The 18,537-nt window shown below is 43.3% G+C and overlaps 1 protein-coding gene across 4 annotated transcripts in view; it reads left to right on the top strand.

The window, feature by feature from the left end:
* The window catches only part of PIK3R6 (phosphoinositide-3-kinase regulatory subunit 6), a 745,472-nt gene that overhangs the window by 720,111 nt on the left and 6,824 nt on the right, over window positions 1-18,537 (top strand). For all 4 annotated transcript variants that reach the window (XM_078654671.1, XM_078654672.1, XM_078654670.1 and 1 more), the window contains 2 exons: window positions 2,815-2,885; window positions 12,538-12,650. In XM_078654671.1, coding sequence (XP_078510797.1) covers window positions 2,815-2,885; window positions 12,538-12,650 — 184 coding nt within the window. The remainder of the gene's footprint in view (window positions 1-2,814; window positions 2,886-12,537; window positions 12,651-18,537) is intronic.

The raw sequence follows: 18,537 nt of genomic DNA, 5'->3' as shown, positions 1-18,537 counted from the left end.
TATTGGGGACATATTTTGGCAGTCACTGACTGTCAGTTAAGAGTGGCATAGAAATCTTTACTAGCCCTGCGATCGGTGCCGACTTGCATTATTACTTGCTTTTATGATCCGCATTAGTACTTGCATTATGAACTGCATTATTACTTGCTTTTATGATTCGCATTAGTGCTTGCATTACGGACTGCATTATTATTTGCTTTACGGACCGCATTAGTACTTGCATTAAGGACTGTCTTATTTCTACATTACGAACTGCATTACCAACTGCATAGCATTGCATTAGGACTGCATTAGATCATCGTGAACTGTTCATTAATACCGCAAGAACCTACAAGTGATTGTAGGCCTAATAACGGGCCCAGTGAAATATTACGAATACGCTTATGCTGGATATTTTTATCGTTTGGTCTCATCGTATTTCTTCTTGATAAAGATACTGCTATTTTCCTAAATGAGTGTGGTGTCATCACTGTTACTGGGAGTGTGGTTGCAAATACTTCACACATTGCCTTGGAGATAAGCCTGGCTGCTCGTGCCAAGCTACCGGAGGGTGAGCAGGGGTTATCTGAGTGTGTGTCCCTCCTTTCCCTGACTAGAAGCAAGGGTCCCTATTTGGGCAAAGGTACCTACCTCAGCCAACTCGAGACCCCCAGTTCTAACAGTAGTTTATCAGCAGGCTTTCTGAGTCGGTTGGAAAGGCGGGTTCCCGAATCAGATTTGGACTAACTGAATGCCATTGGAATCCTTTCCGACCGACATCGTAATGAGACCCTAAGTTGAAACTGGTGTTTTCATATGCAGAAGTGTTTTACTCTTTACCCACCATTGACATTGTAAAGTGTTTTTCAAATTATACCGAGTTGTTATCAATGTTGCTGGCTTCATATACCAAAAAATGCACAATTTGCAACTAAATATGCAACTGTTTTCTTAAGGGAGAAGTTGTGATCTTCCTCATAAATTGGTAATTAGATAATGTACAGTTATGAACTTCGTTCCTGGCTTCCTGTTCCTAAAAATGCCAAGTTGCATCTAATATTCCAAAGAATGTCTTGAAGGATAAAACCCAAATTGCCTGTAAACTGCTTTTCGATGCTAATTATGATTTGATCACTTTTATTGGCCAGACTTGAAAAAGAAACGACTAATTGCACCGAAATATTCCAAACTTTCCTTCAGGTGAACTTTTAAACGCCGAGTAATGTTTTATTCAAAGCCTAAAAATGTTGGTCCGGTGTTACTTGGTTCATGTGATTTACAATTGCACCACCGTCCGCTATATTTCCCGAATATTTATTGGGGAGAACCCCCACTCCCCATTTAAGGTGGCCTATAAATAACATGAAGTTGTTATCAATGCTCCTGAGGGCACGTTCTTAACATGCACCCTTTTTAATTAAATACAAACCAATTGGGGGAGGAGATATTTAAATCCCAAGAATATTACACTTTTCTAACCATGCACTTCTTGAACATGTAATGACTCCTCTGCAATAGAGGAGCAAAGCACCCAAACCCCCTTGAATAAAAAAATCACCTGAACTAGATATCCAATTATTGGTAAGTACTGTAAGTTACCATATTGAACTGTAACACTCATTTTATTTACATCCAAATGTGTACTACACTATTTCTGCCTGTCCTGAATGGCCATATGTGCCATTGAGGTTTTAATGTTGCTCATTATTTCAAATGCTGCTCGTTATTCTCAGTAAGTGGGGATACTTGAAGTAAAAGATGAAAGAAATTTTGTTTCTGGTGTTGGAAGGAAATCATTAGTAGTGTTTGATCACTGTTATTTTTTAATATATATTGCAATTCGCTGATTCTTTAATATGGTGAAAGAGCAATTGGTAATACCCGTTGTGGGTATTTGTCTTAATTGTACTCTTCTGATGTCTGTTAAGTTAGAAAAGATATTACAAATGTTTTCATATGCAATCATTTTGACTAGTTTATCATACGATAACTGGGAGGTAAGCAGATGCACAGAGTAGTATAAATATTTTCTAATACATATGCAATAGAGCTTTTAGCTTACGAGGTAGGATGGGCTTCTGTTGTATTATACTGTATTGTTTCAAAGAACCAGACATTGTAAAATCTCTTTCTCTGAAATTGATTCAACCCCGTAATACAAGAGTCTGGGTCCAGTTTAGATTTAAGTTAAGGGAATGGGAGAGGTAACTGCTCAACCAGTCCATATATTCATTAGTATCTCCACTAATACATAGGCCATTTGATTTCCAGGATGTGCAGAAATGGTGGAGTGTGTTCGTGCTAATGGCTGAACTAATAACCACATCATCATACGAAACCTACCAACGCGCCAGCCAAGAGTCCAGATATTTACGGGGAAGGGTCACGCACAGTGGTTGGGTTGCAAACTGTATGCCTGTAACCCTGTGCCAATTTGTGTGGAACTATTGCAGTCCCGTATGCAAGAGTATATTTACAATATTATTCATAGAGTTGCTCAACTTCAATTTTTTAATCCAACACGTCACCTGCACCTTACAACAAAACACCCATCTATGATTAGAAATCATAAGCACGTCCTTATTAAAGATCAATACATGGGCTGGACTATTTCACCTTTTAGGAGCCACGGGCAGCTATATTTAGTCTTGTCGGAAAATCTGTTGTCTGGTAATGCCTTTGATGAGAAAGTAACTTTACCTGATTGCTGGAAGTGCTGGAAAGTTGGGTTAAGTATAGTTTGTTTTACCTGTAGTCCACCTTCGCTATATCATGCAGGTGGGTTGGGTCCACACCACTCTAAGAGGGTCCTCCTTTGTGCTTTTCTCGTTGCAGATTTGGTATGCTTGCACGTAAATATCACTGAAGTCACAAAAAGCACCAATATCTCTGGAAGATCGTTTTCGGTAAGTACTAAAGCCCTTTAGCCTTTTTGAGTTTGTTTAATACAATATCAACACTGGGCCAATCACACTAAAGGAACAGGTGAGAGCAGCACTGTGCTATTGCCAGGGCCCCTGTTTGTCTTCGTATGGTGTATTAAACTGTCGGTACTCCATAGGACGTGGTGTAGTGAATGAATATGCATTAGACAGTTTGCTAGATACAAAAAAAGTCAGACTAAATTATGGCTGTCCACTTGAGCAATCCATAGGCTCTGATTTGACAAATTGGAGGTGAAAGTTGTTTGTCAGAATATTGAGTTCAAACAACACACAAACCATCGACTGATGAATACGGACTACTTTTATATCGTCACGGAGGGTAGACATTTACTTTCATTAACTCCACATACCATGGAGACATAGATGTCATTAAGGTAAATAGATGTGAAGTTAAAGAAGTAAATCTATACATACCTGGATTTACATACCTTGATGATACAGTGGTAGTCGATATTCAATAGTAAATATTTTTGTGGGTCAATATTGAAACCTGATATTCTGGTAGGACACTGCCATGGATTGCTTTCATTTTGGGAATGGTAGATGTAAAGCATTGATACGTTGTCTATCAATTTGCACACGTCTTTTTTTCACACCACGTTAGACAAAGCAGCGTACCTTTTGAGATTCACATTGCCCTGCGTTCATTGTGAATAGGTATTTCACTGGCACAGAGCAATGCACTTTACTCAGTACTAGATTTAAAAAAGCAATAAAGTACCTTGTTACATCTAGTCCTGCCTTTCTACATCATAGGAAAATATGATTACTTGATTGTTCATATCAGTGCATTCCCTTTTTCCTCCTTTGTTCCACTTTTTCCATGTAGTTTCTCTTCATATTCCTATTGCTACTCTAGTCCATGCCTTCCACTATCTTCGTTTATTTATCTAATCTTTCCCTTACTCAACACTCTAGCTACACCCATTCGACTCTTACAATGGTTGAATAACTACATTTTAAAGAGTGCACACATGTGTTAGACCTGGCATCTTTGGCGTGGTTTCCCCAGTCTTTTTGCCTCTACCTCCTGTATTTTTGATGCTGTGCTGGATTTCGTTTCTGCTGGTTTAGATGCTTTGGGCACTTTGCCACTGCTGATCAGTGTCAAAGTGCAAGTGCTCCCTGATTAAATTGTAAGTGTAATTGGTTATCCATTATTGGCATATTTGTATTACCAGGAAGTCCCTAGTATCGTGCACTGAGTGTGCCAGGGCTTGTGATTCAAATGCTACTACTGGGCCTGCAGCACTGATTGTACCACCCACAGGAGTAGCCCTAAAATGGTGTCTCAGGCCTGCCACCGCAGTGCCTGTGTGCAATCTGTGAACTACCATGTCAACTTGGCCAGTGTCCCCACTGACCAGGCCTTACCCTTCCCTTTCTGTACACCCCTATGGAAGGGCCAAGGTACCCCCTTGGGCAGGGTGCAGTGTATGTGAAAGTTAGAGCATGTACTAGTGCAGGTGACATGCTCTGGTAGTGAATTACAGCCATATTCGTTTTTCACTATTGTAAGGCTATCTTGCCCATAGGCTGTCTTGGGGAATGCTGTGTACAGTGGTTATCTGCATATCTTCCCATAGGGGCAAGATAGGACATAAAAGTCTGGTATCCCTGAACTCAGAATTTAATAACACATCTTTTAAGAAAGGTGGTTTTTAAATCCTGTGTTTGAGAACCGCACTTTTAGAAAGTGGCTGTTCTCTTGTCTGACCTTTCTGTGTGCCTTGGCCTGTTTGTGAATTGACTGTCTGGTTTGTGAGTGACAGGGGCTGGGTGGCTCCCAGAGGCTGAGTGGCCATCCCTGGGTTGAATAGCCCCATCTGCATCTAGAGTGATGGTAGGGGGTAGCACCTGGGACTGAATAGGGCTGTGCCTGCCTTCCACAATGCTGGTTCCACCTCCTGCTGGGCGGCTGACGACCCTACCCCTCTCTCTGAAAGGAAAGGAGAAGCCAGGAAAACAAAGTGCTCAAGGAACACCCAGAACTGGTTCAGACCGGGCTCAGGGCCCCCCTGCACAAAGGGAACAAAGACTTTTAGTGGTATAAGTATAGGACCCCAGACTACAGAAAATGAGATCATCCTGGAATCAAGAAGGAACCTCTGCCAAGGAGAAAGCTGGAAGACTGAAGAGGAAGGACTGTCCTGCTGTGTACTTGTGGGCTGACCTGCAGTTGCTTTGCTGCCAAGGAGAGGGGAAGGACTTTGCTGTTTCTGTGTCCCCTTGCTTGAAGAGATCTCCAAGTGCCTGAGTAGAGCTGGCTCCCTGTTAAGAAGTTCCAGGAACAAAAGGACTTTACCCCCAGCTTCCCCCTGACCTCTGCTGTATGAGTACTCCCCTTCCTAGAGTGCTTGGTCCAGTTGTGGTACCTCTGGAAGTTGTGCCTGCTGTTTGGGAAGCTTGACAAGAAGAAACTAAGACAATCTGCAAATGTTCACGCATCGCTCGCTTGCGGAGCACATCCCTGACAGTGTGAGGAAATTCCCGCCGCTGCGAAGTTCGAGATCGGCGCAGCGCCTGTTGCCGCTGTAAGAGCCGACGCATCCTTTGCTTGCGGAACGCATCGGCCCGATGCGGGAAGATTACTGTCGCTGCGAACATCGTCGCAGAACCTGTCGTCGCTGGGTGAGATCGCCGCACCGTTTGCTTGCGGACCGCATCACGTCTCTGCGAACATCGTTGCAGAGCCATCACATCAAGGGGCCGCGAGAGGAGAAGATCGATGCTGCACAACGTCGCCGCACCGGAGATCGTCGCCGTTCCGAAGATCGTCGCATCGTGCCTTTTTGTGACGCTTCCTACCGAACCTGCGCACCGGAATCCATACAACGTATCGCTTTCCTCCCCGTACAGACCGGATTCATCGCAACACGCCCGCTGCGTCCAGCGGGGCTGTCACATCGCCTTCCCAGGGTCTCAGGAGTGACGCATCAGTTGTTATTCAACGCTGCAGCTTCCATTTGGAACTTTTGTCGCATCTACAGGTACTTTGGGCTAAACGTGACGCAACTGTGGATTATTTTGACACAAACCCGAGAACTCTTTTAAAGACTTATTCTTGAATTGTGTGTGTTGGATTTTTGTCGTTTTGGTCTTGTGCAGTTTAGATAAAGATACTTTATTTTTCTAAACTGGTGTGGAGTCCATTTGTGGTGTTTTCACTGTGTTACTGTGAGTGTTGGTACAAATACTTTACACATTGCCTTTGATAAGCCTGTCTGCTCGTGCCAAGCTACCAAGGGGGTGAGCAGGGGTTATCTAAAGAGTGTATCCCCCTTACCATGACTAGAAGCTAGGGTCCCTATTTGGACATAGGTACCTACCTCTGCCAACTAGAGACCCCCAGATCTAACAACATGCCAATGGACAGCGTGTCCTAGCGCTAATTACAAATTGTGCCTAAGAGAAAAGAGTAGTAAGTGATTTGTAAAAAGCAGGAAGTCTAGCTCATCTAGGCAGGGGGGTTTTAAGTTTTAGCCATCACTACGGAGAATGATTGACACCAGTCCTAGTGCTTCGAAAGCAAAGGACAACAAAGAAGTTCTTCTCAAAGAGTAAACTTCTTATGAATATTTACAGGGAAAAAAGCCTTGCCAAATAGGAACAAGAGAAATAATAAGCAATGAGGCACAAACAGAGCTTTGAAGCGACACCGTTTGTACCTGGCAACCAAAGTGAGGAGATCAGATGAAATAAGCGTGCTTACCCAACCCTAACACAAGACAAGCAGCTGTGTTTTGTATATGCTATAGCCTAGACACCAAGTAGGTAGTGAAGATTTAGATGTAATGAGTGAAAACAGATTATAACCTGGACCACTTTCTTATGAAAATCATAGAGAAGAACGAGAAGTTTCCTAAGAGCCCTGTGCAGAAAAAACAGGTAGAAGTGAGTTTCTCAGAAAGAGATTGAGCTAGTCAGTGCAGGAGGCGCCCGCAAGGAGACTGCCACCAGTTGTGGTTCCAGCTGATGCCTTACCAAATAAGTGCAGTTCTGTTTTACCAGAATTAAGATGCAAAGAGTTGGCATTCATCCACATAGCAATGAAACACATGCACTTGTGGAATAGGAGCTGCAGAGGCTTAAAGTCTCCATCGAGCCCTAGAATCCGTTGAGCATTATCGGCATTAGCATACAGTCTTAGATTGATACCTTGAATTGGAAGAGACACTATATATTTCTATGCACACACACACACACTGTACAAAGCAGAACACAATTAAGAGGCCTTCGGCACCGAGTAGGAAATAGGTTTGAAAGGAGAACGGAAAAGAGCAATAGACACCGCCTGAGAAGAATCACTAAAATACTAAAGGAACCAGTCAAGAACTGTCCCAAGGGTTACAAGGCATTCTAGTTAGATGGCATGTGAGATGGTAGCAAAGGCTACGGAGAGGCCCAGTAATGCCAGTAATGTGGAGGTTGATCGCAGCAGAAATTAATACGGTCTCAGTGCTGTGAAATTAATAAAATCACGACCATTGAAGGTTCAAAATATTGTCCGTCTCCAGGATTACTGATAGCTGCCTATTAACTGTGCCTTTCAGAAGTTTGGCAGGGAAAAGGAGATGAGAAATTGGTCTTTAATGAGCCAAAATACTCGGGATCTGCCATAGGTTTATTTAGTGATAGAATGTTTAGGGCCTTTTTCCAACATAGGAACCTGACCTATTAGAAAGGAGAATTGCAGAGTTTGGTCTAGTAGAAGCTATCACTGGACCCAATTACTTGGCTACCCTCATGGGGCATGGGTCCAGCGCAGAACCTGAGGAGATAAGTTTTAATTTTTACCTTGATGCATTCTTCATATACAGTCCCCAAAAATAGTAATAGCAGTGTACACTGAGTGTCTACACTAGAAGAGCAATGTCCGAGACCCATCGCCTCGTTACTGTTGGATGAAAAAGATGGATATTTTTGGTTTTACTGTGGAAAACCATTCGATAACCCTAGACAGAGATGGCGAGACAGATTGATGGATGATGCACAGGCATTGGGATTAAAGGGATCATTAAAAATAAAACAATATAAACTTCTTTGATGCCTCTTCAATCCAGAAAGATAGTGCACAATACAGATTTTCTAAACAAGATTTGTGTAGTGCCTTAGTTAAGCTGGATACCTAGTTTAGTCCTGATAATGCATAGATGATATGCCGTAGTCATTCTTACTTTTCACATTCATTTTATCTTATATTACTTCACTCAAAAACCATGTGGCCAAGGAATATTCCCTAGGATGGTTGAGAGATCTAAAAGGAATGGTGGTATCCATGGTGGTAGTAATCCAATCATTCAAATTGTATTTATTGTAATCACAATTAAAATGTGTAGAGCAAGTTTCCACGTCTCCAGAAAAGGTAGGAGACCAGGCCCAAAGTAAACAGGGTGCACGTGTGCTACGTAATTTAGATGAGGTCCTGTCAACCAGTAAAGCAGTCCGCGTGGAATTTAATTGCTACCACTTTGGTGGCGTAGGGTTGGAGAACAGAAAATGCAGCTCTATGACCCGTCCAAACTAATTCAAAAAGAGAAGTAACAGTTATCAGTTTAGGTTTGGAAAAATGGGATTGAGTGTGTGCTCTCTCTCCTCCTCCATATGGGTGGCACATAAAACTATTTGGCTTAAATTAAGTGCAATGCAGAAATCAATTAAATTCTGGGGCTCCAGAGCTGTAAGTGAGGTCAGCAACCCAAGCATTAAAATAATCGAACGGTTCATGGCACAGTTCCTTCTCTTGTTTCTAACCTTTATTGTTGGCCTAATTTCGTTCGTCTGGTCGAGGAGTCGTATGTGCTGCTCCTTCATATACATAGTTTGTTGGGCATATTTGAATCTTAGGCTTATTACCAGTATGCTGTGGCATGCCTCACCCCATGCAAGCCCTCCTAAAAAGATACTTTGCTGAGCCACCTCAGTTCTCCCTACATTTGAAGGAGCTGGTACTGGTGGCCAAACCTTGACAGGGTCTAGCTAGCAGCTATTTTTCTTTAAGTGGAAAACAATAGTATTTGCTTAATAAGTTAGCAGCTATTTTTCTTTAAGTGGCAACAATAGTAATAGCTTAAGTTCTTCTCTTGTGCCATTTTTTCACAAGATAATTTCACAGCATTGAGACAATTTTTACCTAACCAAAGGGGGAAAACATATGCAGATTTAGAAGTTTACTTATTTTGACATAAATTGGTGCATCTTTCTCTACAAATTGGGGAAATCATAAGTCTTTGCAAGGCAAAGAGTAATCTCAGCTTTTCTTGTTTAAATCTGTATAAAGTGCACATGGGTCACTCAACGTTGTACCCATTACTATAATATCAGGACATATACAGAAGTAAGAAGTTGAAAAATAACAAATTGTCCAGTGTAAAGTAATCAATTACGCCGGATTACTTGAGTTTCCTTTATTCAGGATAGCAAGGTGATAGAAAGAACAGGTAAGCGCCAGGCAGCACAACCACTCTGATCTCAGCTCGGCTACTAACTGAACAAACCTCGCTGGAACCTACATGGCACAGTATAATTCCAGAGCTCACACCAACACGAGCCTTAAAGCTGTACACAATATTTACTTCATTTAAAAAATACAAGATTTACAATATAACACATCACCCCTCTTATAATAAAGAGTAACAACATTGGTAAAGAAAGGGGAGAAAGGAACATTTTAAGGAATAAAAAGGAATGAAGATAAAAAAAATGAAAATTAAACAACAACACTACATTACATATTCTTTAAGCCAAGCAGGCAACACTCTTTTCCTCTTGATGCAATCAACATCTTTAACACTAGAATTTGTATTTTTGTTTGGTTCGGTAATCTTGTTAGACACAGACATCTCAACATCAATAGAACTGTCAACAATGGAATTATCTACAACACCTTCTCCTCCCCTAAGAGAAGAAGGAGATACACCTGACATGTTTTTGTTTGTAGCTGATTTAGACCCATCAATTCCTTCTCTTTGAAAAGTTTCTGGAGATAGTGAATTCAGATTTTCCAAGGCTAATTGAGATTATAAATCGCTATTTTCAAAATAATCCTCAACCCACTCAAAGTTCTTAAATCGTTCTTTCAAAATTCTCTTTACCATGATCTTGGTTTATATCAAAAGCAACATCTTTGAGATTTCAAACCTTCCCATCATTCAGCCTAACTGAATTGCGGAAAACTTCAACAACCTGCTTAGGTGAATCAAATTTACTTTCTCCTTTTTTAACTCTAAAAGTCTTTTTGATGTGAACCCAATCACAAATCACAACAGGAGTATCTTTCACACCATGGTGTTTATCATAATAGTCTTTACTCTTTAAATGGATTGACTCCAACATTTTTTTCACTACCTCAGGTGACCATTGTTGCACATTTTCCTTAAATAATCATCAGGGTTAAACTTACACCTAGCTGTTCTACCCCTCATCATAACAAAAGGAGATAAGCCTGTACTATTGTGCGAAGTATCCCTAAAGGACCATACTGCTTTCTGTATTTGCACTTTCCAATCCAATTTCTTATTAATTGCAGCTTGTAAAATAACCTTAATCACTCTATTAAATCGTTCCACAGTGCCGCTCCCGCTGGGATTATATAATGCTGTGGTTTTGTGTTTGATCCCACACCTCTCAAAGTAATCCTTGGCCAACTTAGATAAAAATTGTACCCCATTGTCCCTCAACATATTAACAGGCAACCCTTCCATCACAAATATCTTGTCTAAAAATTTGAGAACTGTTTGCGTGTCAACCTTTTCTACAAATTTAACAATAGGCCACTTGGTAAAAAAGATCAATACCTACCAAACCGTATTCTTTCAGTTCCCCAACTGGTCCAAAAATGTCAACCGCTATAATTTCCCAAGGGAGACTTTGAATTAATCTCTCACTCATCGTTGGTCTCAAAGTTTTTAATGACTAGTCAGCCGAGCTACAAACTTGGCAGGCTTTCAAAAAATATTCAACATCTGTCAATTTTTGGCCACCAAAATACCCCCTTGACTGCTAACTTTGTTCTAACTATTCCAAAATGTCCTTTATGACACATTTGCAAAACTCTTTTGCGTAAGTTCACAGGGGGAACAATTCTGTCTCCTCTTAGTAACACATCTTTTTCAAAAGACCACTCCAAATGCACTTCACAAAAAGGTTTCATATTGCTTGTAATATATTTTTCTTTTGGCCATCCCTTACAAATATACTTAAAAACATCCATCAAATCCTTATCCTTGCCATGTTCTTCTGCCCATTCTTCTTTGCTAATGGCAGGAACTCCAGAGTCTTGTACCAAAGCCACACTAAAACTCCCCCATGGTTCATCAACACATTCCTCCAACGGAGTGGGTAATCTCGACAAGCCATCTGCCACTAGATTGTCTCTCCCAGGCACATAAACAATTTTATAAATGTACTCTTTCATACGCATGGATATCCTGGCCAACCTGGCTGACGCAGTTGCAATCCCCTCAGTAGAAAGGATGTGAACCAAAGGTTTGTGATCCGTGCGAATGGTAACCATTTTTCCCCATACAAAAGCACGAAAATGTTCCAACGCCCATGTGCAAGCCAAAGCTTTTCTTTCAATTATAGGGTATCTGCTTTCAGCAGGGGATAGTGCTCTGGATGTGAACAAAATAATTATTTCTTTATTATCATTACCTATCTGTGAGAGGACAGCACGCAATCCTTTATCACTTGTATCCGTGGTTAAAAGACAATCAAGATTAGGGTCAAAACTGGACAGTGCATTCACCTTTTGTAAATCCATTTTAATTTCAGAAAACTCCCTCTCACACTCTTTGTTCCATTCAAATTTCACATTCTTCTTAAGCAGAGATCTAATGTTGTATACCTTGGACGCAAAATTGCTGATAAATTTCACACAGTACTCTGGCATCCCCAAGAAAGATCTTATTTCCTCTTTAGATACTGGAGCAGGTGATGCTATGATGTTTTCCACCGTAAAAATACCTGGCTCATGGGGTTGAAAAAACTTTAATTTAGCCCCCGGCTGGTATTATTAGCACGTTTTTAATAATACCAGCCGGGGGCTAAATTAAAGATTTTTCAACCCCATGAGCCAGGTATTTTTTAACATCACTTTCACCACTCCACCACTCACGTTCTATACCCCACACACCACCACACATAGTCAACACAATAAAGTGCTCCAGCGTAAACGTTTGGTCGCGTTTTGGTGTGTGAGGGGTATTAATACAACACTGTGTGCTCCCCACCATAGTAGGGACCACTCTCCTGATCCCTAGTGGATTCCACTTTGTTTATTTATTTTGTATTGGAATCTCAGACATGTCATGTTAACTTGTTATGACTTGAAATGTGGCAGTTAAAGCTCTAACTTGTATCCAGATGGATGAGATCTTTTACTGGGAATAAACTTACTTCAGCAGCCATCCTGTGTCCAGTCATTTACTACAGGAATGCTTCAACCACACTTCGCAGTTTGCTGGATGCCTCCTGTGAGAAGGTTTAAAAAGGTTGTTGTAAGTGTAATCAGGGTGGCCTTGCCAGTCCATGTCGGTGCCCACGTATAAATGTTTTTGGTAGCACAAGACTCTATAGCAGGAATGGAACTGAACGGTTTTTCATGTTGCAGTGTGATACCAGCACAGTGAGAACTTCCAGCATTAAAGCCCGGAGTCCCAGCCATGCATCCTTCACCCTGTGCATGGACAAAGATGTGAGGAGAACGTACGACAAGGTGGAGAGGTAAGGCGGCACGTTTTCTTCTATCTGGCAAAGTTCTAATGGAACATGTTGCCGTAAGTGGCCCAGCAGTATAAAGTACAAATGTTAGTACTGTCCAGCAGAACTCACCATATCACCCTTGAAAGGATGAAAGCTGAATACGCCCGGTTAAGATTCAAAACTGTGACTTTCAGGTTGACTGTAGAGCGTTGCCACAGAGGCATTACCCTGCTCTGCATTACCCTGCTCTGCTACCAACTTTCCTCCAAGGACTATCAAAGTCCTCTTTTAATATATATCTATGGAGCACTTTAACATAATGTGTTTTGTTTCTGATTATACGTTGTTACTCAAATTGAATGTGTTGAAATACAAAAGGAAAGGAGGAAATGGAATTTGTAAAATACAACAAAAAATACAAAGTAGGATAAAGATTGAAAGATGCAGATGTGCTCTTAATAAACCCAAGCAGAATATGAGTCGGCTAAGCTCAGTTTACGAGAACGGTATGTAACTATTTTTGAACGGTATTAAAGATTGGAGGAAATAAGTTTGGGAAGCAGTATATAAGGACAGAATGAAAGGGGGAGAGACAAAGTACGCGAAAGAAGGAACCACTAACAGGAAGGTTTTAGCACATGAACGAACATTATGAAAAACATGATTTGGTCAAAAAGGTAAACCGGGAGTGAGCTAGTTTGCTCTTAAACATCTCACCACGAATCACCATTAGAATGATTCCAAGATAGTTGTTTTTTTTTATCATGTTCTCTTTGTCAACCTCCCAACTAGATTGATGTGCATGACTTATTTTGTGTTGCAATGTGCTGCTGTTCATGCAGCGACAAAACTCATTAAGATCCGAATGTCTGGGGAAGTCTGACTCCCGTGAGAGGTGCCTGATACAGCGTGCGCTGGGGCGTAACTTCCACTGGTGCAGCAGGTGCAGTGGTACTGGGCCAGGACCCACTGAACGCTGATTATTCCTGTATTTCACAGTTCAAACAGGAGCCGGGTGTATGGGAGTGGGTTTACTGCCCATTGATACTCACAAACTTTCTCTCTGGGGCCAAATTTACAGTGTGGTTTATGGCCGAGGGCTGCACCAGTGGAGGCGGGGCCAGTGGGTTGGGGGGGCTAGAGCAAAAAAAAAAACTGTGACCATAAGTTTGAACTCATGCCCCTGCAGCGGCCGCATTAGTCCACTGAACCACCCCAGACCCAGCATACACACATCTATCTATCTCTCTCTGTCTCTCTATCTCTCTCGCTCTCTATCTCTCTCTATCTGTCTCTCTCTATCTCTCACTCGGTCTCTATCTCTCTCTTAGTCTCCATCTGTCTCGATCTGTCTCTCTGTCTGTCCCTGTCTCTTTCTGTCTTTGTCTCTGTATCTACCTCTGTCTCTGTATCCATCTCTGTCTCTATCTGTCTCTCTCTGTCTTTATCTATCTGTTTTCTCTATCTGTCTCTGTCTATCTGTTTCTCTCTGTCTCTATCTGTCTCTATCTGTTCCAGTCTCTGTCTCTGTTTGTATCTCTGCCTCTATCTGTCACTGTCCAAACAGGAAGCTTCCCGAAGGCCCTTTAAGAGACAGCTATAAAAGCGCCTACAGCTCACTTTTAAAGGGCCTTTTTTGTTCACTCTTTTTTGTCGAAGAACCGATGGGGGGGTTCTCCCCCCAAGAAAATTTTGAAAAAGAGTGAACAAATGGTGCATTTTTAAGTAAATTGGAGGAAACAGGAAGGTTAATAAAACAATTAGTGCTGGCCAGAATAAACATAGATCGGTCACTGCACCTCCCCACACTTCACACAGCTTTGCTCCTGTACCTTCACCCAGCTCCACAGAGACCCATGCTCACTCACAGGTGTACACACGCCTTTCTACTGGGGATTGTCAAGTAGACAGACAAATACGCAACTAAAAAGCAGGCCCATCCCAGTCTTGAAACTGTAAAGCGGAGACTCCCAAACGGATCTTATAATAGGAATTATAATGCAGACAAATAGTCAGACACTCAGCCTCCTCCCCACTTCCATCTCAAATGTTCAAGCTTGTACCTCTGAAACACCACGCAGCATTCTAAAAGCCAGGAAGTAGGTAGGGGTATGAGGCATTAAAATATGTTTAAATAAATACAACCATTACTTTTCCATCAACATATTGCACGTTTTATAAAATGGTGCACTGTTAAATACAGGTACAACCCCTTAAGTCTGCCCATTTCCTGCCCATTCTCACTCTGCTACAGGGTGATACCACATCACTCCACAAACACTGGCAAATATGAAACATTATTGGAGTGTATCAGGATCACACCTTGCATCAATGGGGAACTGAGATCGTGTTAATGTACAACTTGTTAGCATCGCAAATAGCAAACGTACTTTGTACAACGACACAGGTGCACAAAGTAAAAATCCTCTCAAGGAACAAAGTCAGAGATTTTATAAGGGTAAGTACTGCAATGCTAAACCAGTTTAAAATGATGTCCTACACGGCCTAGTACTACTGCATCTGATGGGGAACTGTGACTTATTTGTTTTTCTCTGTTCTGAAAATTCAATAAAAGATTTAAACCATAAAATTATGTCCTATCAAGGTACCAGAGCAGTGCCAGATAAAAGTGATAAAAATAGGAGGTGTTGTTAAACTGGTTTACTTAACAATCACTCAAGACCGAATGCAAACCGAATGCGCAGAGCTCAAGTATGAGCACAGCAAAAAACCTTGTCAATAATACATTAGCAAATATTTCACAGACCCTGTAGTGTGTGTAATCCATGGGTGTCACACTGTGCCCTCATAATAGCCTTCATGCTCCCTCTGCCCCAAGGTGCACAGTCACCACACTAACGAATAACCAGCGCTATTGAAGTCTAGGCGCACTCTGCGCGTTGGTTCTGAAATTTATAATTAATCATTGTCCCTGTAGCTTGCAGCCATCTGTCCAGTAAACCATAAGCACACACGCATTGCACAGTTTCTAGCTGTGTTCTGAAGCAAAGTGCACGTCAGATGCATACAGGCCTATACTTTCATCAATGCAGCAGGAGCAGTGAGCACATGCCTGCTGAGCTATGTCTCAAGAAGGGCAACACACCTTGATCATTTGTCCGCGTTGATACTTATGCGGTTTTGGCACCACACACGTTTCAAACCAATAGACGGCAAAATAATATTATTCCAGCAGAAACATATCTTGCCTTTTAAGCAGCAGCCCACTGGGAAGTTTCTTGACTGCTGAGAGCCGGCTCCGGTGCCCCGGGGGCCGGAGCAGTCTGATTGCCTAGAAAAAGGCATATTTATAACCTGCTTCCTTAGTCCAGGGAGGTGTCGGTGGCTGCTTCCCCTCCCTGCAGAACACACACCCCTGGGCAGCGGGAGCGAAGCGAGCAAACTCTGATCTCAGACCATAATGAGGCGTTTCAGCCTGGTGCTGCAGAAGGCCCATGCCATGACAGCCTGGTGCTGCAGAGCGCCAGTCCGTGCCATGACAGCCGGGTGCTGCAGAAGGCCCGTGCTATGACAGCTTGGTGATGCAGAGGGCCTGTCCGTGCCATGACAGCCTGGTGCTGCAGAGCGCCAGCCTTCAGCGGTCCCTGGAAGCAGCCTTGTGCTGCCAGGCTCTAGGTATGATGCATACATGTGCTGTATGTAGTGTTCATTTGTTCACATAAGCGGCAGAATGCGACATTCTCAAAGCGCCGCACACCCAGACATGCCAGTTTGCAGACAAACACACGTGTGCACAAGTAAACCGTGCTAAATGTACAGACAGGAGCTTAGGACACTGCCAGACTAACGGAGACGCGCGTACCTGTTCACAGAGCACTTTAACGTGCTATATAAAGTCACAATACAGTATTAACCATGCTACCAGTCTCTGTGCCCGCCTGGTCACCTCCGCACTACATCACGTTAAAGTTTTTCTAAAATCTATTTCGCACAAAAATAAAAATGCAAGATTTTTTTTTTCAAAGTGAATTTTCAAAGTCTTAGAAGATAAAACTGGTCATGTGCCCAAACGGCTTTTCACAGACACACAAGTTTAGTGCTTGAAGTGCACACCTTGGCCGGACTTTCCTTACGCCCAGTGACCCACTGTATCTCCTCCCAAGGGCTTGGGGTGAAGGTGTCCTGCCGCTAAAGTGCACCTGTACTGGTATCGCCCCTCCCTCAGTTACTGAGGGCGCTGTACACTGATGTACAGATATGTGCAGACCTTGCGCACATCAACGCATATGAGCTGCGGGTGAAGGGCAGGGTGCCCAGGCCGGGCCCTGGGCTGCCAATGGGGGACACAAGGCACAGTCCTTAGCACCGGGTCCACCCACGCAGTTTGATCCGCTCTCAGCAGCCCCGGGTTCATTATCAATTATTTATGTCAGCGGCCTTGGTGGGTTTGGCGGGAGTCCTTGAAGACAACGGAGGAGAAGGGGGCACGGGGAGAGACAGAGAAGGGGAGTGAGAGGGCGGTAAACAAACAGTAGACTAGACGGGAAAATAGGACAAAGAAGTGAGAGAAAGAGAGCAGCGAGGACCCCGAGAGATGAAGAAAGAGCCAAGCCAACCATGATTAAAATAAAGTAAACTAATTTACCTGACAGGGTCCGCACCGCCTCTGCTTCCTGGGCCGGGCTCCGACTCCCGCGTTGGCGCTTAACGTTACCGGGTCACTGGAGTGGCAACCCCTCTCAGCCAATACTGGCACTGCTCCAGCAGTGCCAGGATTGGCTTAGCAGGGGTACTCGCCTTCTGCCTGCCGATTAGGAGATCGAGGGTTGCGGCGTTGCTCAAACCTCGCTCTCCTTATGCGCAGCCACCAGCCAAACAGAACACTAGTGCGCATGACTGGGCTGGTCGGAAAAATTTGCCTACCTTCACCAGTCATGCGCACTTGGGCGCTGCTTGTTGTGCGCTCCGCGCCCCCCCCCCCCCAATCCCCTCCCTGGCCTCAGTATACATGCCATTCTGATGGATACATCTGCCAGTGGATTCTTCACCTTGTGAATATCCCCTGCGCCAGCAGCATTCGGAAAATTTTTGTAGCTCTCCACGCCGACGAGGACGACGTTGTAGAACCATGGCTCCGTTCGCCACCCCGCTGACGTCACCGGAGCCATAAAGGAGCCTCGTCAGCGTGCTGACGTCAGTTCCCTTTTTTCTGCGCCGTCGACGCTAACGTTTTTTCTAGGACTCTCTGTAGTTTTGCTTGATACTTTGTGTTTCTGGCTGTATTCCTGTGCTTCTTCTTTCCTTTCAAGGATGTCGTCGAGTAAGTCCGGGTTCAAGCCTTGCAGGGAGTGCGGAGGGCATATGTCTATTACTGATCCACATGAAGACTGCATTTGGTGTCTGTCATCGGATCACGACGTCGAGGGATGTGCCTGTTGCAGGTAAATGAATCCGAAGGCTTTGAAAGAAAGAGAAGCGAAGCTTTTCATGGCAAAAATGAGGAAAGAAAAAAGAGGAAGAAGAAGGTCGAGGTAGAGGTCTCGCTCCAGGTCAAGGTCGGGCTCGAAATCTACGTCGGGGCATGCTTCAAGAGCCAAGAAGCATAAAAAGAAGAAGAGGCTTTCTTTGAAGCGCCATTCTGATTGAGAGGCGGTGCCGAAGTTGACTTCTACAGTCCATCGACACCGTAAGGACTTTGTGTCTCCTTCTCCCTAAAATCCAGCTTCTCTGGAGAAATAGTCTTCGCCTGCAGTTTCTCCTGTTCAATCTCCAACGCCGGCTCCATCACCGACTTCGGAACATTCTCTGGCTCCGGTGGAAGAGGTTCCTGTGCCGGATGAGCAGGTGATTCCATCAGATCCGCTGTTGGCGCCGGGTTGCCCAAACACGTAACGCCTACATCAGAGTCTGTCCCTGGGGTCTATCCTCCTTTTCCAAGCCCGGGACA

Source organism: Lissotriton helveticus, chromosome 7, assembly GCF_964261635.1.
Source record: "Lissotriton helveticus chromosome 7, aLisHel1.1, whole genome shotgun sequence".
Classification (NCBI taxonomy): domain Eukaryota; kingdom Metazoa; phylum Chordata; class Amphibia; order Caudata; family Salamandridae; genus Lissotriton; species Lissotriton helveticus.
The sequence above is the reverse complement of the archived record's forward strand: the minus strand, read 5'-3'. Positions and strand labels throughout refer to the sequence as shown.